Source organism: Ranitomeya imitator, chromosome 6 (genome assembly GCF_032444005.1).
Source record: "Ranitomeya imitator isolate aRanImi1 chromosome 6, aRanImi1.pri, whole genome shotgun sequence".
Lineage (NCBI taxonomy): Eukaryota > Metazoa > Chordata > Amphibia > Anura > Dendrobatidae > Ranitomeya > Ranitomeya imitator.
Window position 1 is genome coordinate 40,859,999 of NC_091287.1, and position 25,732 is coordinate 40,885,730.

Sequence of the window (25,732 nt, forward strand, 5' to 3'; positions counted from 1 at the left end):
TCCTCCTGCTTGACTGACACCCTCTATGCTGTTTGACTTCAGGCCAAGGAGTTATCAATTAAGCAGGAGGAGGCGGCGCTGGGAGGGGAATAGAGCTGGAGTGACAGAGTCTTCAGATCTGCAATTGCTCTTCAGCCTCATTTGTGTGTCATTTCAAAGACTGATTTCTCAGGGATAGAGGAACAGACTGGCCATGTAAAGGTATTGCTGGACATTTCTTTGAAAGATCTACATGTACATATAAATAGTTTGGAGGATGAAATCTTCCTTCCATATTCCCTTTAAAACCTAAAAGATATCAAGATTTCTAGGTTCTCTTTTTTTCCAAGGCTCATTAACTTCTTCAAGGGGTTTTATAAAGTATAATAAAGGTAATTCTGATGGCATAAAACAAAATCCAGTAACCTACGCAGAAAATAGGTAAGCACGGAAAAGTAGAAATGAGAATGACTATCCAATATGCTGCAACATATGCTTATCTGACATTTTCCTGTCCTACAAACAGATGTATTTCCCTCTGCTTTGCTGTATATGAACCTCTGTAATTTAGCAAAACACATATAAAATACACTTAATTGGCAAATTTTTGGCACGTAGTAGATCAGCAAAGTGATAAAGCGATCTTCCGGTGGGTGCACATAAAGCTGCTGTTAGCATTTTCTGTTCCCTGCTGTTAAACTCGCTAGAAGAACTCTGATTATATTATCCGCTCTGCTTTCTACAGGTTTTATATACACAGGAGAAGTTGTTCATCGGATGCTCACGGCAACACAATATATCGCTCCCTTGATGGCCAATTTTGATCCGAGCGTGTCCAGAAACTCTACAGTCAGATACTTTGACAATGGTATGTATCAAATTCATGTTGATGTACATGCTCAAAAAGGGGTTCGCCAGGAATAAAAAAAAAAGTTTCTACGCAAAGGAAATGTAGATAATAGATATCAATAGATTCCTAAACACTTTAATTAACAAATCAGTTTTTTTCCCTTAGGAGGTAATTACTATCTACCGTATTTTTGTAGTATAGGATGCACCCTAGGTTTAGACAACAGAAACCAAGAAAAAACATATTTCTTACTAATTAAAATTTCATGTGAGAAGCAAAGAAGTGGATATTAATATTACTTAATTTTAATGCACAATGGTAGAATATGGAGGATCTTGTGTTAGTGTTTCTCTGCAGCTCCTTTAATCAGCCTTTTTCTATCCCCTCCCGTACCCAGCGAATTCGGGAGTTGTGTATATGAATACTCAAACCAGACTAACAAGGGAAGACATACAGGGATAAATGAAAATAACAGTCATACAGATATGCACTCATAAACAACAGAGTGGAACACTCGGAAGTAAAGGAAGGGAAAATCAAATAGGAGAGGATGAGGATGTGCACAGAGATAAATCTCCAAGCAACAGTCTCCTGAACAACAAGATATATAGCTTTAAATCAGACACATGATATATATTTTCTGCAGAACACACATATACCGTACACATCACTGCAGTACATGCACTCAGCACTGCTATATGCGCACCCAGCTCTGCTACATACACACACAGCACTGCTACATCAAAGCATCACTCTGCTACACACAGATCTCTGCTGCATACACATCTTTGCTCTATACACACATAGCTCTGAATCATACACAAATATACACACATAGCTATGCTACATATAAACACATACTCAGCTCTACTACATTCACAAAGCTGAGCTACATACACACTCACCTCTGCTGTCACAGCACAGTTGCAAGATATCCCAAGGCTAGGGGCTCCTTCCCTATCCGTAAAACTGAGGGCGTTCCCTAGCTATCCCTGCTCCCTGATGGTGAAAATACCAGGGCTACATGTCTTCTGGAGCTCCTTTAATCAGCCTTTTTCTATCCCCTCCCCCACCCAGCGAATTCGGGAGTTGTGTATATGAATACACAAACCAGACTAACAAGGGAAGACATACAGGGATAAATGAAAATACCAGTCATACAAATATGCACTCATAAACAACAGAGTGGAACACTGGGAAATAAAGGAAGGGAGAATCAAATAGGAGAGGATGAGGATGTGCACGCAGATAAATCCCCAAGCAACAGTCTCCTGAACAACAACACTCAAAAATGCCTCCTCAAATAATCAACCCCTCCAACTCCAGAACCAGGCAGTATCAAACTAGCTCTGGCAATGTCTGCTTGCCAGGAGCGAGTTTATATAGCAGAGGGGAGTGGCCAACACTGAACAGCTTAACCCCTGCACTGCTAGCAGAAACCAGCACTGTTTAATATGAAGGCAAAGTGCTTCTAATCAGTGCAGGGGTATGAGAAATCAGACAGCACGGTCTTCTGTCGCAGTAAACCCGTGACATCTGCTATATCATCTTTAATCATGTGCAGGTCCTGATAACTTTCCCTCCTGCCCTGAACCAATCAAACTGATCAGTGTGGGGCAGGAGGAGAGAGAATGCTGTACCACTACATGGTTCTCACAGTGATGTCGATCTGCTCTCCTGGATATTTCATTTTTTTAAATTCCACAATACAATTTCAGATATATGGGCCTTTTTTAATTTTTTTAATTAGTGCTAATTTTAATGGGCTTGCAGGGTAAAAAGACTTGCTAATTTATAGCAGCCACAAGGTACACACTCCCGGTGAATTCTTTAAGCCAAGCCCCCTTGGAAAAGACTATAAAAATCAACACTAAATAAAAAGGCCCATATCTCTGGAAATACATGGTGGATTAAATCCTTCATGGTTACATGGTATATGACATATATTTAGGTCATGTGTCGTGTGAGCACGCATCTTTCCTGACACATGACAGCTGATTTAATCAGCCATCATGCGCAGTTGTTAACCTGTTAAATCCTGCTGTCAATCTCTGTTAGCGGAATTTAACACATGGTGACGGGGCACACATCATTCTACGCTCCCATCAACAGTGATGTGATTGTGGGGCGACGATGGGTTGCCATGATACCTTGGGGCTTGATGATGACCCCGTGTCTCTCATTGCAATACTCCTGTGAATGCAGGCCAATTGCCAACGTTCATAGGAGATCGTGAATTCTGTTATACATAGCAGTGCTGCAGCAATGCTATGTATAACACAAGTGATTGCTTAATCACAGCTTTAAGACCCCTAATAGGACTATTAAATGAAGTTTGTGAACAAAAATAAAAAAACACAAAAGTTGAAATCACCCCCCTTTTGCCCCATTGAAAATAAAACCATTACAAAAGTAAAAAATACACATATTTGGTATTACTACATTTAGAAATGTCTGATCTAAAAGAATATAGAAAAAATTAATCAGATCAGTAAACGGAGTAATGAGGGAAAAAAAACCTAAACTCCAGAATTACGTTTTTTGGCAGCTGCAACATTGCAATAAAATGCAATAAAAGGCAATAAAAACTTCATATCTACCTCAAAAATGTATCAATAAAAACATCAGCTCAGGCCACAAAAGATAAGCTTTCACACAGCCCCATATCTACTCACCTAGATTGACTGTAGACTTGTAATTTTAGACTGGTTAACCCTTTTAAATGGTCTCTGTAATTTCAACAAACTCTATATTATTCAATGGTTCAAGGGAATATTGGAAACTTAGTAATATATCCTATCAGAGAAATCTACTTTCTCCACTTGTGAGCCACTTTTCCTTTGTCTCCTCAACTTCACTTCACAATAATTCACTTTGAAACACATTAAAACCCATCTTGGTCAAGACAAGACATATTGCCAGCTCACTGAGGCGTCAGATTACAGCTGACTATTGTTGTCTATGTAGAGGGGAGCAGAGCGTGGGGCAGGGGTAGGCACAGTCACACACAGACCTGCACTGCTGCTACTACTTCTGAACATGTGCTACACAGACAGAAGTGCTGTGTGTGGGAGACATTAAAGCAACTAGTTTCAACCCAATTGCTCAGAGAGTGCTAAAAATTTGAAATAGCACCTGAAGAAGCGAGAACTGGTGAAACGTGCAGGACACAAGCCATATAGTAGACTGAAATACTGTTATCCTTCAGCTTTTTAAGCAGTTACCTGAAATGACATGGACACTTTAAGCAAAAAGAAGAATGTATTGTTGGGAAATGTTCTTCATCTTTACATTTCTTTTCCAGGTACTGCGCTGGTGGTTCAGTGGGATCATGTTCACCTGCAAGATAACTACAGTCTCGGAAGCTTCACCTTTCAGGCCACATTAATCAATGATGGTCGAATAGTGTTTGGATACAAAGAGGTAAGTCTCCGAAAAAGTATCTGTCATATCAGTTCAATATCTAAATACAAGGAATGGTCCATTCTTTTTCTTCTGTATACCACCCCATACCGTCCCATAGCAAAAGAACATGACAAGTCATAAGTGGCTGCCTTTGGTAATCCCAGTACCCCTAACGACTGTTCAGCCAGAAGTGGTTCCCACATCGATCTACAGCCAACTTGGCCACATATGCCATAAATGTTTGAAAAACCATATAACATAAAATCTGCTTTTTCCCAAGATTTTATTACTAAAGCTTCTAAATCTCATCTAAAGAAAACCTCTAATGATTTTTAAGTAAATTAAATTCTTAACAAAAATATGTTTTTAATCTAATCACATTTTTTTTAAATAATTTTCCATATGTATTGGTCACATATCATCTCTACAGTAAACAAATTTACAATGACAGACTGGTGCAGAGGGCAGAGGACCCTGTCCTTGTGGACTTACATTCTACAGGGTAATGGGGAAAAGACAGAAGGTCGGGAGAGCGGCAGCTCTGGTGGTAGTGAGGCAGCAGCTCTGGCAGTGGTGAGGCGGCAGCTCTGGCAGTGGTGAGGCGGGAGCTTTGGCGTTGGTGACACGGCAGCTCTGGCGGTTGGTGACGCGGCATAATGGTTAGTGCAGGCTGTAGGCTTTCCTGAATAGGTGGGTTTTCAGGTTCCGTCTGAAGGATCCAAGGGTGGTGGATAATTGGACGTGTTGAGGCGTGAAGTTCCAGAGGATGGGGGATATTCGGGAGAAATCTTGGAGGCGGTTGTGTGAGAAACGAATAAGTGTGGAGGAGAGTAGGAGGTCTTGGGAGGATCGGAGATTACGTGAGGGAAAATATTGGGAGATTAGTTCAGAGATATAGGGAGGGGACAGGTTGTGGATGGCTTTGTAGATCAGTGTTAGTAGTTTGAACTGGATTCGTTGGGGAATTGGGAGCCAGTGGATGGATTTGCAGAAGGGAGAAGCAGGGGAGTAGAGAGGAGAGAGGTGGATTAGCCGGGCAGCAGTGTTGAGGACAGACTGGAGCGGTGCAAGAGAGTTAGCGGGGAGGCCACAGAGGAGGGTGTTGCAGTAGTCGAAGCGGGAGATGATGAGGGCATGCACCAGAGTTTTAGTAGATTGTGGGCTGAGGAAGGGATGGATTCTGGCAATATTTTTGAGTTGGAGGCGACAGGAGGTGGCAAGAGTTTGGATGTGCGGCTTGAAGGACAGGGCAGAGTCGAGAGTTACCCCGAGGCAGCGGATTTCAGGTGCAGGACAGAGCGTGATGCCGTTTACCATAATAGATAGATCAGCTAGTGGGGATACGCGAGATGGGAAAAAAATGATGAGTTCGGTTTTGTCTACATTGAGTTTTAGAAAGCGAGAGTTGAAGAAGGAGGATATGGCTGATAGGCACTCCGGGATTCTGGACAGCGGAGGGGTGACATCTGGGCCAGAGAGGTATATCTGAGTGCGGTCCACATACAGGTGGTACTGGAAGCCATGGGACTTTATGAGTTGTCCTAGGCCAAGGGTATAGATGGAAAAAAGTAGGGGCCCTAGGCAGGACCGGCGTCAGCACCCGGTGCACCCGGGCAAATGCCGGGGCCTGGGGGAGAGAGGGGGGCCCACTCACGCTGTCATAGATACAGCTGGGAGAGCAGAGCAGGAGAACATGCTCTCTCCGCCCACAAAGTCACTGCTGGCTGCATTCTCTTAACCCCTATGTGCCAGCTCTGACACAAGCATCTTCTCACTCAGTCAGTGCAGCCAGGCAGGCACATAGGGGTTAAGAGAAGGCAGCCAGTGTGACATTGTTTGTGGGCGGAGAGAGCACGCTCTCCTGCTCTGCTCTCCGCCCCTGGCTGGCTGCAGTGCTGAAGTTTATCAGGCAGATTCTGGAGGAGCTCCTACCAGTGCCTGAGTGAGTGCAAAGGTATCCAGCAGTGGTTGCAGTTGGACTTGTGGCTCAGTCTGCTGCTGTCTGTCTCCACTGGCTAAAAATGTGGGTGATGTCTGGAGGAGCAGCTGGTGGGGTGCAACCTGCAGCCACCCAGCTCACCCAGAACCCCAGAATACATGCATGCCCCACCCGAACCTGCACCAGTGGGGTAGGAAGAAGCTTAACCCCTTCCCATCTGTATGAAGGTTATTGCTGAACCTTAAAGATAACAATCCGACCCGCATAAATGGGGTTAACCGGATGCTAGGAGGAAGGGGAGCTGCTGCCATGGATAAAACTGAGCTGTGGGCTGTACGTTGGGGCCCTGTGGCCCCAGGCTGGTGACTGGAGGGACTCTGCCCAGTGCTGGCATGTGGATGATTTCTGCTCCGGAGTCTCAGCTTCTCTCCTCCACATCACACTGTGCAGTCACACCAACATTGGTTGTGTCTGTCCAGGTCCCAGCAGCTGCCACCGCTCCCACCACGGACATGGCATCACTTAACCCTTCCCCTGCAGCTACCGGCAACAAATCCACATTATTCCTTGATTAAATCAGGTTCCAACCCAATAGAGGAGCAGACATTTCCTGCTGCCATTAGGGTTCGGGAGGGGGGTGACCTGTGACATTGGCTGCCCTGCTACTCTGTAGTGGTGGGTGACAAGGGTAACGATGAAGGAGAAATGCACAGGATAATAGTGAGCGCGACAGAGGGCAGTGTATGGTATGGAGCAGTCAGGGGGTGGGCTGCCGGATCCCCCCATACTGTACATGACTGCTCGGGACAGGGAGGTGTTTAATGAGCTTCTAATGACGGGGCACTAATTGGGTCATTAGGGTTTGTGGAAAGGATTCAGCATCAGGTCCCTCATTAATGCCCGAGCCGCCTGTTACTTTGTAGCACAGATCTGTTGGGGCCGCAAAACCAAACAACGTTGTTTATGTAGAAAAGTCTTTGTTTCATAGAAAAACTCAAAACAGAAAAGATTTTCTGATACAACAACGCCCTGCTCACGACACTGCACAGCACCTCTCCTGTATATATACAGTGCACAGCACCTCTCCCCCTGTATATATACACTGCACAGTACCGCTCCTCCTGTATATATACACTGCACAGTACCACTCCTCCTCTATATATACACTGCACAGCATCTCTCCCCTGTATATATACACTGCACAGCACCTTTCCTCCTGTATATATACACTGCACAGCACATTTCCTCCTGTATGTATACACTGCACAGCACCTCTCCTGTATATATACACTGCACAGCACCTTTCCTCCTGTATATATACACTGCACAGTACCGCTCCTCCTGTCCTGTATATATACACTGCACAGTACCACTCCTCCTGTCCTGTATATATACACTGCAGAATTTACAATAGCTGTCACTCATGTAAGAAGTGAAATCTGGCATTGTACTATACATTTCTCTGCCGTATCTGTGCATCATAAATCAGGGTATGTGTTAAAGGGGGGGCCCACTGAGACTCTTTCGCCCGGGGCCCTCGAAAACCTGGAGCCGGCCCTGGCCGTAGGACAGAGCCTTGAGGGACTCCAACAGAGAGAAAGAGGGCGGGATGAGGAGGTAGTGTGGGAGTGGGAAATGCTAATTGTGTGGTTGGAAAGGTATGAAGCAATCCAGGACAGGGCAAGGCCTTTGATGGCAAGGGAAGAAAGAATCTGTAGCAGTAGGCAGTGGTCGACTGTGTTGAAAGCAGAGGATAGGTCAAGAAGGAGGAGGATGGGGATCCCTAGCATCCCTAGCAACCAGGCAACACCCCAAATGTACTCAGCCTGGCTAGTAGCTGTAAATCATTCAGCTGGGGTGATGAAAACTAAATCTCCGAGCAGTTACAAATACTCGGAGATCACCCGAACGTGCTCGGCAAAACCTGAGCAACGAGTACACTCGCTCATCACTATTTATTATCTTTAGCACCTTCCCTCCCCTGGATTTATTAAGCTTTGTCATCTGGAGAGAACTCAACCTAATAAGCTTATTTTGGGGGGAAGTTTTGATGAATTTTGGTAAATTCGCTCAATTCTAACCATCAGCTAATGATCACTAGGGTTCAACCTTTGGGATTCCAACAGATCCTGAGAATGAAAGGGAAGAAGTGCAGTCCTTGCTTTCTCAGAATCAGTGGGGATCTAAGAGGTCAGACCCCTTAGTGATAAATAAGTGATGGCATATCCTGCCATTATGCCATTACTTATTAAGATGGAGTACTCCTCTAAGTTATTAAAATAGTTGTGCACCCAGTGCTTAGTATAAGAATAATATTGTCTAAACATATTCTGCAGGAATTTACAATTTAGAGTGAATCCCACCAAGTGTTTGTCCCTTGGGTTTTCTATATTCTTGATCCAACCCTGCCCGGCAATGCTCTACTTAATTTTATTCTATGGACATTTGCAGTAATGCTGATCTAATGCCATTGTCATCTAGCCCAGCTAATTCTCCTAGCAGTTCTTTGAGTTTCCTCAGAATGTGCATTTTCCTTAATAAGTCACAACTGAGAGGTTTTGCAATTTAAAGTTCTTGTGTGCTCAGCTAAGGATATTATAAGTCAAGACAGAAGACGCGCTCTATTCTAATTCATCCAGGTTCTCTACCAGCGTTTGGAGAGTGAATGAAGGGTCGTTTGTTTTCTTGTCTGTGAATGCGTCTTCATTTAAAAGGCCTAATGAAATGATTGTATCTGGACGTGGGATTTAATTTGCGTGTTCTGTCTATGCAGTCATCTGTTGGGGTGTGAATACGATGAACTGTAGTGATGAAGCTCTGCTTGAAAGTAGCCAATACCTGCCATCCTACCGAGTGTAAAAGGGTTAACTAACACTCATGTTCCTGATAGGAGGTGCAGGAGCGGACAAAATTATTAGTGCGATGTCTGCACTGTGGCCGAAAAAGTAAGAGGGCCCACTACCACCTCCAGGTGGAATTGTGCATTATGAAGACCTATTGTACTACAAAGGGCCCTTATATTGCTTTTTCACAGGTATCCTTTTCTGCCTGTGTCCTGAGTCCTATAGATACAGTGGCATGTAATAATTTGGACACCCCTGGTCAAAATTACTGTAATTGTGAACAGTTAAGTAATTTGAACATGAAATGATTAGAGATGGGTGAACACAGACACGGACACTGAACACGGACTTCACCAGGAAGTCCATATTACTGTTCGGCTTTGGCTGCCCGAACACCGGGTGTTTGTCGCACTGTCATGTGCATGACAGCACGCAAACATCACTTCTGATCGGCGGTGAAATTGCCCCCTTCGGTCAGACAGCCGAGGTTCCCATGCTGTCAAAAGACAGCACGAGTGCTCTGCTGTGATCGGAGGTGTAAAGTTTACCTCGGGCCACTGGTGTCAGCTGATGGGACTACTGCTCCCATCATCCAACACCTCAGGCTGGTAAGGGACCATGGATATTGCCCTCCAGACTAAATATAGCAGCCCGCAGCTGTCCAGAGGAGGCACATCTTTTAGATGTGCCAATTCTGGCTCTTTGCCCAGCTCTTCCCACTTGCCCTGTAGCGGTGGCAAGTGGGGTGATAGTTGGGGAGGTTGATGTCACCTTTTTATTGTCAGATGACATCAAGCCCTGAGGTTAGTAATGGAAAGGTGTCTATAATCACAGCTGAGAGCTGTCTTCTGTCTTCTGACAACGTGGGAGTTGCGGCTCTTTGACCAGCGGGGATGATTTCACCGCCGATCAGAAGTAGTGTTTGCCATGCTGTCATGCACATAACAGCGCAGCAAACACTGGATGTTCAGGCCCCCATTCAAGTGAATGGGGTCTGGGTTTGGGTCCGGATACTGTTCTGGTACCTGAACCTGAACATTTTATAACTGTTCGACCGAACCCACCGCACCCGAACATCCAGGTGTCCGCCCATCTCTAGAAATTATCTCTAAAAAGACTAAAGTTAAAGACGACACATTTCCTTTGTATTTTAGGCAAAAAAAAAAAAAAAAAAAATATATATATATATATATATATATATATATATACAGTCATTTTTTTTTTTTTTTCATTTTAAAAATTACAAAAAGGAATATGGGCCGATGCAAAAGTTAGAGATTTGTGTTCTCAGAAAACTTTGACCAATGTTTCAGACCTTAATTAGCCTGTTAAGGTTGTGGCTTATCCACCATCATTGTTAGGAAGGGCTAGGTGATGCAAATTTCTCAGCTTTCTAAAAACTTAGCCTCCTTGAACCTTGTGCCAAGAAACAACAGCAATGGTTTCTTCTAAGCAACTGTTCGTGGCAAAATTAGGTGCCTCGGCTTATACTTGGATTTGCTTATACTCGAGTATATATGGTAAGTTCTGTGGATCAATGAGGTTAAAATAGAACTCTTTGGCCACAATGATCTAAGTTATGTGTGGAAAAAAAAAGGCACAGAATTTCAGGAAAAAAGCATGTCGCCAACCATTAAGCATGGGGGTGGATCAATAATGCTTTGGGGTTGTGTTGCAGGAAATCACACTGGGAACATTTCACAGGTAGAGGAGAAAATGGATTCAATGACATTTCAAATTATGCAAATTGTCTCTTCAGAGAGGAAGAGAGCTAGAACTCTAGTGCCACCTATTGTAAGGTAGCAATCCTACAAGCCAATGTTGACCCTTTAGCGACCCTTGTCACATGGGTGGCACTAGAGTTCTAGCTCTCTTCCTCTCTGAAGAGACAATTTGCATAATTAGCATATTACCCAGAGGAGCATTGCGACTTTAAGTCTCCTCATCTTGGCATGCTTTGCTTGTTGATCTCCGCAAGGAGAAATGATACTTCTTGGATAATAAAATTTCAACAAATTCTTGATGCAAACATAACACCATCTGTAAAAAGATGATGTTGAAAAGAGGATGGCTTCTGCAAATGGATAAGGATCCTAAAAATACATCAAAATCCCCAATAGACTACTTCAAAAGGTGCAAGTTGCAGGTTTTACAATGACCCTCACGGTCCCCTGATCTGAACATCAATGAAAATCTGTGGCTAGACCTCAAAAGAGCAGTGCATGCAAGACGAACCAGGAATTTCACAGAACTGGGAGAATTTTCCAAGGAAGAATGGATGAAAATCCCTTAAACAAGAATTGAAATACACTTATCTGGCTGCAAAACGCATTTACAAGCTATGATACTTTTCAAAATTGGGTGCTACTAGGTACTAACCATGCAGGGTGACCAAGCTTTTGCATCTGACCAAAAGATTTTTTTTGCCTAATATGCAAAGGAAATGTTTCATTTTTAAGTTTAGGCCTTTTAGAGATCATGGTTTCATTTACTAGAGCAAGCCTTCCAGGTTCTGAAGCAGCAAAACAGCCCTAGACTATCACAGTAGCACCACCATATTTTACTGTTGGTATGATGTTTATTTTCAAAAATGCTGTACTACTTACACCAGATGTAAGGGGACATACATCTTCAAAAAAGCTCAACTTTTGTCTCATCAGTCCACAGAGTATTCTCCCAAAAGTTTGGGGGATCAACAAGATGTTTTCTGGCAAAACTGAGATGATCCTTTATGTTCTTATTGCTCACCAGTGGTTTTCATCATTGAACTCTGCTATGCAGGCCATTTTTTAACTGTTTCTTTCTTATGGTGGAGTCATGAATATTGACCATATCTGAGGCATGTGGGGCCTGCAGTTCTTTGGATGTTGTTGTGGGGTCTTTTGTGACCTCTTGGATGAGTCATCGCTGTGCTTTTGGGGTCATTTCAGTCGGCCAGTCACTCCTGGGAAGTTTCAGCACTGTTCCATGTTTTTGCCATTTGTGGAAAATGACTCTCACTGTGGTTCAATGGAGTCCCAAAGCTTGAGAAACGGCTTTGTAATCTTCTCCAGACTGATAAATCTCAATTACTTTGTTTCTCACTTGTTCCAGAATTTCTTTGGGTGATGTTCAGCTTTTGAGAATCTTTAGGTCTACTTCACTTTGTCAGGCAGGTCCTATTTCAGTGATTTCTTGGTTTAGAACAGGTGTGGCAGTAATCAGGCACTAGAGAATTTGAATTCAGCTTCCCTAAGATGTGATAAACCACAGTTAATTTATGTTTTAAGGGGGGTGGTGAGGGATAATCACTTTTTCATTTATAAACAGCCATTTGTGTTTACTTGTGTTGTTTTCTTTGTCTAATATTTAAATTTGTTTGGTGATCTGAAACATCTAAGTGTGACAAACATGCAAAAAAAAAAATAGGAAATCGCGTACGGGGCAAATACTTTTCCACCCAAGTGTAATGTCTTAAAAATGGGAAAAAAATGCCACATTGGTTCAAATGGTGAAAAAAAAACACAATTCTGGCATTGTGGTAGACGGTTTCATTTGTATGTCATTCATCGTGTAGTAACATTTACTTAGCAACCTAATTTGCATTATTAGGATTATTGTGATACCAGGCTTGCATAATTTTTTATGTTTTTACATTTTGGTGGTCAAAAAGTTCAGAGCTTGTTACAATAAATATTGGGTCTTCATCACCATTTTCTAAGACCCAATTATATTTATTTTTTTGCTGATGGACCTTTATGGGGGCTTGTTTTGGGGGTGGCAAACTGAAAATTTTAATAGAATATTCATTATAATAGATGAAATGTGGATTACATCCGCGCTGCTGCGACAAATAATAGATCCAGATATACTTGTAAGATGTTCGGGTGGTTTATTCAACGCGTTTCGAAGCTCATGGCTTCTTCTTCAGGAAGTTTCCACACAGAGATATCTCTGTGTGGAAACTTCCTGAAGAAGAAGCCATGAGCTTCGAAACGCGTTGAATAAACCACCCGAACATCTTACAAGTATATCTGGATCTATTATTTGTCGCAGCAGCGCGGATGTAATCCACATTTCATCTATTATAACGGTTCTGAGAGGTCGCAGCACCGACCTGTGGATCTGCAGCAGCTGACAAACTACACGCTTGTACTGTGTACCACCAGGTGAGCAGTTCTCTCACAATTGATCAGAAACAATCCTGGGGATAAGACCCTATTTGCGCTTTTTTTGTCTCCTATCTTTCAATAATAGAATATTATGACATTTAGATAGCTTTTTATTGCATTTTGAGGAGAGACGTGCAGCGATCAAATAAATGGCAATTCTGGCTTTTCAATTTTTTTTCCTTTGCAGCTTTTCCATATGCGTTATTTAATTTTTTTATTTCATAGATCAGACTCAGGGATTGAAGTATATTTCTGGAGTAAGTTACACACTTAAGTGGTGAAACTTTTCATGAATTTTATGGTTGGACATGGCCACGTCTCATCCCACCCATGATCCACCCATGCACTGCCCATATTGGCGCAGCTGGCGGGTATTTGCGTGAAAACAGCAAAAGTTGTGATATTTTTATGCAACTTTTTGTGCCAGAATTGCCACATAAAAACCATCATGAATTGCTCTCAAAATGTTTTTTTAATGCAATTTGTGTAAGACTTGATAAAGCGTAAATAAATGCATTGAAAGTAAAAAAAAACCATAAAATAATCAAAATAATGTTTTGTGTCTTCAGTTCTCAGTCATACAGTATGTACTTCCACTTTAGTTCCTGTTAGGCCAGTCTCACACGTCCAGATAATTCCAGTACCGGAAAAATCGGTACCGGAGTTCTCCGTGTCCATGTGTCTGTGAGCTCACGTGGCAAATCAGTGTGGCACACGTGCGGCAGCCGTGTGCCGCCCGTGTGCTGACTGTGTACCACACGGACCGTGCAGGAGACAGTGCTACAGTAAGCGCTGTCCCCCCTCCATGTGGTGCTGAAGCCGCCTTTCATTCCTTCTCCCCAGCAGCATTCGCTGGATAGGGGTGGAGCCGCATATTCAACACTGTAATGAGCGGCACCACGTGACCGCTCATACAGGACAAGCTGTGGCGCTGAGAGGAAGCATCGTGGGAGCTGGGTGAGAATTTTAATACCAGCGGGTGGGCGCACAGGGGGTGGGAGGTGGTTGCTGACCGGGAACTTTATTTAAAAAAAAAAACAAAAAAAACAAAAACATGATTTTTCATTCCTGCTCTCCAGCGAACGCTGCTGGGGAGAAGGAATGAATGGCGGCTTCAGCACCACATGCAGGGGGGACAGTGCTTACTATAGCACTGTCTCCTGCATGGTCCGTGTGGTACTTAGTCGGCACACGGGCGGCGCATGGACAGCATCCGTGTGCGGTACGTGTTTACACGGGCCCATTGACTTTAATGGGTCCATGTGATCCGTGTGCTCCCATGAACACTGACATGTCTCCATGTTTTTCAAACAGACACATGGTCCGTGAATACTCGCTGACATGTGCAGAGACACATTAATTTTAATGTGTCTGCGTGAGTCAGTGTCTCTGGTACGTGAGGAAACTGTCACCTCACGTACCGACGCCACTGACGTGTGAAACAGGCCTTATTGGACTGTAGAATCAATAGATTCTTTAATTCTGTCTAACATACATTCGGTAGATTAGCTAGAAGAAAGTGACAGATGGAAGAGCACAAAACAGCAGAATTAGATGAATCACAGCGATTGTTTCATGGAAAAACATAGATCTGCATAGGATCTGTCATGAAAAATTGCTATGGTCGGATGCCTTTAATCTAAATTATCTGCACTGTTATTTTTTTTAATTTATGATGCTTTCAATAAATTTTAAATCATTTTCCAGGATCTTAAGATTGTTGCCTAAGAAGAGAAAATCTTATAAAATAAATTGTCCTGTCCTGTTCACACTTAGTTTTTTGTCTAGAGATTTCCTGTTGGCATTTTGACTGTTAGAAAATGTAACTTACTGAACTAATTATATTCAGTACAAAATTAAGAACCTGCTAGAAGGCTGAAGAACCTATTATGAGTCATCAATGGTAATAAAAAAACAACAGCTAATAGATCGTCAGACTTTATTTGTCATATGTTTCCTGGATCTAGCAAAATAAACTATTCATATGTAGTATGAATCAAGACTTAAAGGGAATCTGTCACCATGTTTTTGTTACCCTCTCTGAGATCAGCATGATGTATGCATACGGTGGGGAAGTATGCCTCTCCATTACTAACCTCGGGGCTTGATGTCACCGGACAACACAAAGGTGACATCAATCCCCCTACTATCACCCCACTTGCCACCACTACAGGACAAGTGGGAAGAGCCGGGCAAGGCGCCAGAATTGGCGCATCTAATAGATGTGCCTTTTCTGGGCAGCTGCGGGCTGCTATTTTTAGGCTGGGGGTGGGAATATCCATGGCCCCTTACCAGCCTGAGAATACCAGCCCCCAGATGTCTGCTTTAGCAAGGTTGGTTGTCAAAAATGGAGGGGACCCCACGCTAATGTTTTAAATTATTTAATTAATTTAAAAATACAGCGTGGGGACCCCTCTATTTCAGATGACAAGCCTTGCTGAAGCTGACAGCTGAGGGTTGCAGCCCCCAGCTGTGAGTTTTGCCTGGCTGATTAACAAAAATACAGGAGGACCAACGCCGGATTTTTTAAAATATTTATTTACAGCGCAGGAGCAGCTGATGATTACTCCCATTTGCCATTCCTGCTCTTTCTGTTATTAGCAGCAGCAGGTGTCGGATGATTGGAGCAGTATATACTTGATACCTCCGATCAGAGCTGAGCTCTCACGCTGTCTTCTGACACCGTGGGAACTGCGGCTTTCTGACCTGCGGGGATGATTTCACGGCCAATAAGATGCGGTGTTTGCCACGCTGTCATGCACATAAACACTGAATGTTTCAAATGAATGGGGTCCGGGTTCGGTTTCGGGTCCAGGTACTGTTCTGGTACCTGAACCCAAACTTTTTGTAACTGTTCGACAGAACCCGCCGGACCCGAACATCCAGGTGTCCTCCCATCTCTAATCAAGAGCAAAGTCAATGCAGCCGTCTATCAGGAAATTTTAGAGCACTTCATGCTTCCCTCTGCCGACAAGCTTTTTGGAGATGGAAATTTCATTCTTCAGCAGGACTTGGCCCCTGTCTACACTACTAAAAGTACCAATACCTGGTTTACAAACAACAGTATCACTCTGCTTGATTGGGAGCAAACTCGCCTGACCTTAACCTCATAGAGAATCTATGGGGTATCATCAAGAGGAAGATAAGAGACGACAGACCCAACAATACAGACAAGCTGAAGGCTGCTATCAAAGCAACCTGGGCTTCCATAACCCCTCAGTAGTGCCACAGGCTGATCGCCTTCATGCTATGCCACACTGATGCAGTAATTGATGCCAAAGGAGCCCCAAGCAAGTATTGAGTGCATTTACTGAACATACATTTCAGGTAGCCAACATTTTGGATTTTAAAATAATTTTTTCAAGCTGGTATTATAAAGTATTCTAATTTACTGAGACAATGACTCTTTGGTTCTCATTAGCTGTAAGCCATAATCATCAACATTAATAGAAATAAACACTTGAAATAGATCACTGCTTCACTTTTTGTATTGAATGACTGAAATAAATTGACTTTTTGATGACATTCTAATTTTGTGAGAAGCACCTGTATGTATTCAATAAATTCTCGTAGGCTTGGGAAACGGGCATTCCCGGAGAAGGGGCATGTTCCCCCAGATGCAAAGTGCTGATGGCAAGATGGCAAAAAATATCGTTTTCTGCTTTGGCCCAAATTTAGAAACGCAGGTTAATGGCAGCAAATTGAATTTGTTCCATGGGTCAGAGAAACCTGGGCTACATCTCTGGATAAAGTTTATTTCTAAGAAGATATGCAACATAAAAAGTCGTTCCCCTATTAAACCAACGCATAATAAGGCCACAATTATATAACCCTTTATGTCAATGTTAGGAAGATTATCTCCTTTTTTATAGCATAAATAGCATTTACCTGTATGTACGAAACTTCTATGCCAGGATATTTCATTGTTTTCTAAAGAGACTTATCATTGTTAAAGCCCTTGAAGTGGAAACTACAGGAACAATCAATGGACTGAATAGAGAAAAGTACATTCAATGAGGGAATTCATTCGGAGCTGAATATTTGACAACTCTTCTCCTACAGGGCCCCATTGAACCAGTAACAATCATGATAAGCGCAAGCGTAAAGAAGATTTCCAATTTTCACATATATTTGACTTTCTGTTTCATTGCGCAAAACTCTAATGATCATTTACTAACCAAGAGCCGGCGTCCTACAAGAACCATTGGAATTCTGGAAAATCTGACCATGTGTCCAATTGCATTAAACCACGTATGAGTGATTTTGCAGTTTTGTGTGTTATAATTGGTGCAATGAACCTCTGTAGGACAGAAAAATGAGCATCATGTTCAGCATAGAAGCTGAAGGGTGAGGATTGCAAAAATGTAAAGCAAACCTCTGCTATAGACACACGAATAGAAGAAAATGGTTAACAGATGATAATGCAGAGACATTTGTTGGCAGATATGCAACAGATACAGACTTATTTGTGTGGAGGAGGAGTTTACACTTTTCTGACAGTAGATCGCGATGTTGTTACTGTTATATGCTTAGTTGAATGTAGTGCATATACTTATTGTACATTGGTTTCACTTTATCTCTGGTAAAAAAAAGTTCTTCAGAATTCCTGTTATGCTGTATTAAGTAGCTGATGCATGTACCTCCTGTTCTGTGTAGATAAAAGTTGAATTACCCCATTTAATCTACTCTCACAAGTTTATTCTGTGACCAAACTATGCAACAACATTTAAGAAGAGAGGGTATGTTATCAAGAGTAACTGGGTTTTCCATTATGCGGCCAAGTTTTTCCCACACAATAGAGAAACCCATGGTGTTGCATTCCCAATTTAACCTTTTTCCTTAATTCTTTGACGCAATATCACTGTCCCATTTGCTAGAGTAAGGTTCCTGTGGGGAGGGAATTACTGCACCTGTACTAATAGTAAAGAGAATGAAACCAAAAATAGATATGCCAACTTTATCCAAGGGCCGCATGTGCTGATTTTATGAATCAGATACCCTTGAGTTGCTGGCTCTCCATGCACTCACATTTTGCCACCATCATGGAAGACACGCACTACAAGTACCAAGGAAAGAAAGTTTGTGGCTGGAAAGCAGCTCCAAAAAATTGCTTCAATTTCAAGTTTTCTTATTTAACATGTATAAGGAGTGTAAACCTAAACATATGATACACACTTCATTTCTTAAGAAAGATATATGTTTTATTATTTCATAAAATCATAACAAAATATACTAATTAATAAGGCTGGTTTCACATTGGCGTTTTTTCGGGTGCGTTTTTGCGGTAAAAAACGCAAAAAAACGCATGGTGAAAAAACGCATGTAAACGCGTGTAAACGCTGCGTTTTTTTGACGCATGCGTTTTTGCATGTGGTGAAAAAAACGCGGCGTTTTACCGCGTTTACATGCGTTTTTTCATGCGTTTGCGTTTTTTAAACGCATGCAGAAAAATGTGTGACAACTGCCAATCATCAAAATAAAGTAAAAAACCCACTATAAACAGAAATAGTTAGGGTTAGGGTTAGGGTTAGGGGTAGGGTTAGGGGTAGGGATCATAACACTAACCCTAAAGGGATCCTACCCCTAACCCTACCCCTAACCCTAACCCTACCCCTAACCCTAACCCTAAGGGATCCTAACCCTAACCCTAACCCTACCCCTAACCCTACCCCTAACACTAACCCTAAAGGGATCCTACCCCTAACCCTACCCCTAACCCTAACCCTACCCCTAACCCTAACCCTAAGGGATCCTAACCCTACCCCTAACCCTACCCCTAACCCTACCCCTAACCCTAACCCTAAGGGATCCTACCCCTAACCCTAACCCTAACCCTACCCCTAACCCTAAGGGATCCTAACCCTACCCCTAACCCTACCCCTACCCCTACCCCTAACCCTACCCCTAACCCTAACCCTAAGGGATCCTAACCCTAACCCTAACCCTACCCCTAACCCTAACCATAAAGGGATTAGGGTTAGGGTTAGGATCCCTTAGGGTTAGGGGTAGGGTTAGGGGTAGGGTTAGGTTCCCTTTATCACCTTTATGCTGGGGGGTGGCATATCAGTATGTTTTCTGGTTTTTTTAATAAAAAAACGCATGCGTTTTTTACCGCAAAAAACGCATGCACCAAAAAACGCATGCGTCCCCATTGACTCCAATGTATTTTTTGACCCAAAAAAAACGCATGAAAACGCATGCGTTTTTTTTTGGTCCAAAAAACGCTTCTAAAAATACTACAAGTAGCATTTCAGAAAATGAACGCATGCAGTAAAAAAACGCATGCGTCAAAAAACGCGACCAAACGCGTACACAAAAAAACGCATGCGTTTTCAATGTTAAAGATAGGAAAAAAAAACGCATGCGTTTTTTTGAAAAAAAACGCTGCAGACAAAAACGCAAGTGTGAAACCACCCTAACAATAATTTTTATTTATATAGCGCCAACATATTCCGCAGCACTTTACAATTAAGCGGGGACATGTACAGACAATAACTTCAGTACAAGTTAAGACAATTTAACCAGTGACATTAGGGGTGAGGTCCCGGCTCGCAAGCTTACAATCTACAAGGAAATGGGGGGACACAATAGTTGAAAAGTGCTTGTTATTTCAGGTCTGGCAATTATAATAAATAGGGATTTTCATATAAAGCTGCATGATCCGGTCATCAGCCCATGTGTTTAAGTGCAATAGTCAAGTATCAAGTGCAGTTATCGTGTGCATGGAGGGTGTGGGGACAGATGAATAGTAGGGTGCAGATTCAGAATAATACTTGGAAGGAGGGAACAGGACAAAGTTAGTTTACTGAGTAGTTGGGCTGGGTTGGGCTGTGCTGGTCCAACACCTGGGGATGTTTTCTCCTAGCAAGTGACTATGTTTATGGTACTTTGTGCAAGGTGTGTATGTTGCACAGTGGCACTTTTTATACCTATATCTAAATGGCATACTTTTTTCATACTAGCTAATGCTATATTAACCACTTTTGTTCCCAGTTCTTGATCCTTTGATCACTATCACTGACATTTATTATTAATTTATAACATATTACTATGATGCACTGGGAATAATCAGATTTCATGGGATTTGTTATATTTTAATCACTGCAGTAACTATCTACTAACTATAATAATATAGATATTACATAACAATTAATTATTATTGGACAGTGATGTGTATAACTTCTTAAATTACCTTTAATATTAATATTTAATAGTCGCTGTTCCAGTATCACTTGCGATTTTTTGAATTCATTCTATGTAATCTATTATGTGTATTTAATTATCCATACCCTTGTGCTGATTCCAGCATTTTTATTGCCACTTGGTGGCCTTTTCCTTGTTATATTTATTAATATTTTGTTACGATTTTATGAAATAATAAAACATATATCTTTCTTAAGAAATGACGTGTGTATCATATGTTTAGATTTATAGTGGTTGGTGGATACACGTCAAGTTTGATTATATCTTCTGTATGATAAATGTATAAGGAGTGGCAAAGTTGTCTCCCTGCTGAAATGTCCCTTTAAGGCCGGAGTCACACATGCGAGAAACACATCTGTGTCTCGCATGTGAAAAGGAAGCTCTGGCGCCGGCACTTCGGAGCGGAGCGTGCGGCTCCATGTGTTGCTATGCGGCCGCACGCTCCGCTCTGGAGTGCCGGCGCCAGAGCTTCCTTTTCACATGCGAGACATGGACGTGTCTCTCGCATGTGTGACTCCGACCTAAAGGAGTTTTTTGCTAGTATGTTCTTAGGGAATCAGCAATGTCAATCCCTAGAATAAAAAGCCACAGGACTGGACTGATAGTACTCAATTACATTGACCTCTTTAAACTTGTTCTCTTTATAGCAAAATTTCAGACTTAAATATGTTCCTGCAATGAAAAAGCTGAGGGTGCCCTGTTGTGAATTCTGTTGTCGAGCTCCCTCCTGTGGTCGTGAATGGTACTTCAGCGAGTTCTGTCTATGGGCCCCCTCTGGTGGCTATGAGTGAAGCTGCTGCTTCTGAGGTTCCTTACACAGGTGACGTGGTTTATCCTTTGGTTGGCTGCTCTATTTAACTCCTCTCAGATCGTTACTCCATGCCAGCTGTCAATGTTTTTTGCTTTGCTTCAGTTCACTCCTGGATCTCTCTGGTGACCTGCCTTCTCCTGCAGAAGCTAAGTTCCTGATAGTCTTTATTTGTTCACTGTTTTCTTGTCCAGCTGGTTATCATGATTTTGTCTTGCTAGCTGGAAGCTCTGGGATGCAGAGTGGCCCCTCCGGACCGTGAGTCGGTGCGGAGGTCCTTTTTGCACACTCTGCGTGGTCTTTTGTAGGTTTTTGTGCTGATCGCAAAGTTACCTTTCCTATCCTCTGTCTATTTAGTAAGTCTGGCCTCCCTTTGCTGAAACTTGTTTCATTTCTGCGTTTGTGACTTTCATCTTTACTCACAGTCAATATATGTGGGGGGCTTCCTTACCTTTGGGGAATTTCTCTGAGGCAAGGTAGGCTTTATTTTCTATCTCTAGGGCTAGATAGTTCTTAGGCTGTGACGAGGCGCCTAGGTCTGGTCAGGAGCGCTCCACGGCTATTTCTAGTGTGTGTGATAGGATTAGGGCTTGCGGTCAGCAGAGCTCCCACATCCCAGAGCTCGTCCTGTATGAGGTTTAACTATCAGGTCATTCCGGGTGCTCCTAACCACCAGGTCATAACAGTGCCCCTATACTTTACTAAAGATTCAGTCACACCAGCCAATTTTGCAGCGTTAAATGACCACCAATTGGTATATTTTTGTTGATCGTCATTCATTTAATAGCCTGTATGTACACCCCTCAGTGTGCATGGGCTGCCATTACTCTCGGCAGCACATCTTATGTAGTCAGCATGTTCGCTGCTGAGTTCATCAGCTGATCGGTAGTCTGTTTAGACTACACAATTATTGGGAAAAAGTGTTCCTAGGAACAGTGTCAGATTGAAGAACATTGGGTCCACTAGAGGATTTGATTCTGAAGGCCCACATTTCTCCCCCACTCAAGAGCCCAATAGCAGCAGTAAGTTGGCACTATGTGCTCTCCTGAAGAAGAAGTCAGGGCCCACCGGAGGATTCTCCGGTTCTCTGGTGGGCTGGTCCAACCCTGCCTAGGAACACTCATTCATGATAATCGGGCAGTGTAAATGCCCCTTAAAGAGAACCTGTCATCAGGATCGAGCTTTATAAACTAAAGGTATGTGAATAAAGACACTGTGCTGCTGATTTAATAGGTACCTTCACGGTAGAAACACAGCCTGTTTACTCTTTAATCGCCATTAGAGGTTTGGTACAATAAGCTGTTCGCTCATTTTGGAAGGCCAGTGGGTTGGGACTGTGGGTAGGGTCCTCATCTCTGCCACGACCCCTCAGCTGCCTCTGGCGTTAGTATCTTCATACTGATTACAATTCCGCACTGGCGCCTTCCTAGCTATTGAACGGAGATTTCGATCTGCCCCTGTCTACATCATTTTACTGAAGTCTGCAACCAGATTGATCAGCGCAATGACTTCCCTGGCATGGAACTTTAAAAATGAAGATACTTACACCAGAGGCAGCTGATGGGTCGAGGTAGAGCTGAATTTCTCTGCAGCTGTCAAATTCAGGCCAGGAGAGCAGACAGCCAGTCCGAGGATTCCGATGTGATCCTCACACGAGTTACAGTTAGGTCCATATATATTTGGACAGAAACAACATTTTTCTAATTTGGGTTATAGGCATTACCACAATGAATTTTAAACAAAACAATTCAGATGCAGTTGAAGTTCAGACTTTCAGCTTTCATTTGAGGGTATCCACATTAACAATGGATGAAGGGTTTAGGAGTTTCAGCTCCTTAACATGTGCCACCCTGTTTTTAAAGAGACCAAAAGTAATTGGACAATTGACCCCAAGGCTATTTCATGGATAGGTGTGGGCAATCCCTTCGTTATGTCATTCTCAATTAAGCAGATAAAAGGCCTGGAGTTGATTTGAGGTGTGGTGCTTGCATTTGGAAGGTTTTGCTGTGAAGTAAACATGCGGTCAAAGGAGCTCTCCATGCAGGTGAAACAAGCCACCCTTAAGCTGTGAAAACAGAAAAAACCCATCCGAGAAATTGCTACAATATTAGGAGTGGCAAAATCTACAATTTGGTACATCGTGAGAAAGAAAGAAAGCGCTGGTGAACTCATCAATGCAAAAAGACCTGGCGCCCACGGAAGACAACAGTGGTGGATGATCGCAGAATAATCTCCATGGTGAAGAGAAACCCCTTCACAACAGCCAACCAAGTGAACAACACTCTCCAGGAGGTCGGCGTATCAATATCCAAATCTACCATAAAGAGAAGACTGCATGAAAGTAAATGCAGAGGGTTCACAGCACGGTGCAAGCCACTCATAAGCATCAAGAATAAAAAGGCTAGAGTGGACTATGCTAAAAACATCTAAAAAAGTCAGCAAAGTTCTGGAAGAACTTTCTTTGGACAGATGAAACCAAGATCAACCTCTACCAGAATGATGGAAAGAGAAAAGTATGGCAAAGGCGTGGTACAGCTCATGATCCAAAGCATACCACATCATCTGTAAAACATGGTGGAGGCAGTGTGATGGCTTGGGCATGCATGGCTGCCGGTGGCACTGGGTCACTAGTGTTTATTGATGATGTGACACAGGACAGAAGCAGCCGAATGAACTCTGAGGTATTCAGAGCCGCCATACTGTGTGCTCAGATCCAGCCAAATGCAGCCAAACTGATTGGTCGTCGTTTCATACTACAGATGGACAATGACCCAAAACATAAAGCCAAAACAACCCAGGAGTTTATTAAAGCAAAGAAGAGGAATATTCTTGAATGGCCAAGTCAGTCACCTGATCTCAACCCAATTGAGCAGCATTTCACTTGTTAAAGACTAAACTTCAGACAGAAAGGCCACAAACAAACAGCAACTGAAAACCACTGCAGTGAAGACCTGGCAGAGCATCAAAAAGGAGGAAGCACAGCGTCTGGTGATGTCCATGAGTTCAAGACTTCAGGCAGTCATTGCCAACAAAGGGTTTTCAACCAAGTACTAAAAATGAACATTTTATTTAAAATTATTGAATCTGTCCAATTACTTTTGGTCCCTTTAAAAACAGGGTGGCACATGTTAAGGAGCTGAAACTTCTAAACCCTTCATCCAATTTTAATGTGGATACCCTTAAATGAAAGCTGAAAGTCTGAACTTCAACTGCATCTGAATTGTTTTGTTTAAAATTAATTGTGGTAATGTCTATAACCAAAATTAGAAAAATGTTGTCTCTGTCCAAATATATATGGACCTAACTGTATATGGTCGTCTGTCTCCACTCAAAGGCCCCGATTCATCATTAGCGTCTTTTGTCTTTTTAAAAAAATCACTTTCCTTTTTTGTCTCATGGAGTTAGTTGCCGTTTTTGGCGCCAAAAGAATCAAAATAGCTCATGTGATTCCTGACTTTGGCACAAAGGACAAAAATGTTTTTTTCTTTTAATTGTCTTGAACAGCTTTTGGGACTTTTGTCATCAAAGATCTGAAAAGTTGATGAATCAGATGAAATTGCTAGATTCAGACCACAAAGTGGGAAAAATAGAAAGGAGGGCGCAAATAAAATAAACTTCAAAAAAAGGTGAAAATAGAATAATGAATTGGATGCTAACAAAACAAAAGACGCAAAACACACAAAACTAGACAAAAAATAGGCGCGAAGGGAATAATGAATCGCGGCCTAATTGTGGTGTAAATACACATCGGTTATAATGGAGATTGGGGTGGTTAATTACCCTGGGTCCAAGCCCCATATTTACAAAGGCCCTAACACCACCCCTGTCCTTTAGGCTTCAGGACCCTGATATGATCCCCTGATGTATGCCCGATGTTAATGAGCCAAATCTGTGTCAATGTGAAAGTCAGATGTGTAATATATCCAAAGTTTCTCTGGAATTTTGCCCCCAATTTGTCCAAGAAAACAGTCGATAATATAGAAACCTGGATTAAATCTTCCCATTAATCAGCATTGATTACGTTCTAAATTACAACAGATGTTCCTTTATCTAAATGTTGGCCTTGCTATCCCCTCCACGTTCGCCTTTCGGTGTCTTTGTACACGGATGGAGGGTTTTATTTTCGTAAACTCTGCATTGTCCCCGCGAAACAATTCTAACACAGGGAATTTATTCTTCTTAGGCCAAACTTGGCATTCTGTTCCACCTTACCTGGCAGGGATGATGGAGTTTGTTTGTTCGCTCCTGTGTGGGTTTTTGGCTTTGCTTCTCTGTTTCAACGGAGAGGCTTGAAATCCCAACATACAAGTGAATGAAGCCGAGCGGCATTGTTCATTCTCCGAGCAGACTTGTTTGATCTCTGGAGAGGCTCATTTACTTATCTGTGCTATGGAAACATTGATATTTTCAGTAACCTTCACGCGTTGTTGGTTTCCTTTTCAGATTTACAATCAAAAGTGAGATTTAAAAATTAACTGCCAGAGCTGGAGTATAATTATGTATCTCTCATAGTCATGCGTAGGGTATGGTAGAAGACACGTAACCTTCAGCCAG

General features: G+C 42.5%; 1 protein-coding gene across 2 annotated transcripts in view; it reads left to right on the top strand.

Moving 5' to 3' along the window:
- PLXDC2 (plexin domain containing 2) overlaps positions 1-25,732 on the top strand; it is a 635,896-nt gene that overhangs the window by 482,822 nt on the left and 127,342 nt on the right. For both annotated transcript variants that reach the window (XM_069729531.1, XM_069729533.1), the window contains 2 exons: positions 725-847; positions 4,134-4,252. In XM_069729531.1, the coding sequence (XP_069585632.1) occupies positions 725-847; positions 4,134-4,252 (242 nt within the window). The remainder of the gene's footprint in view (positions 1-724; positions 848-4,133; positions 4,253-25,732) is intronic.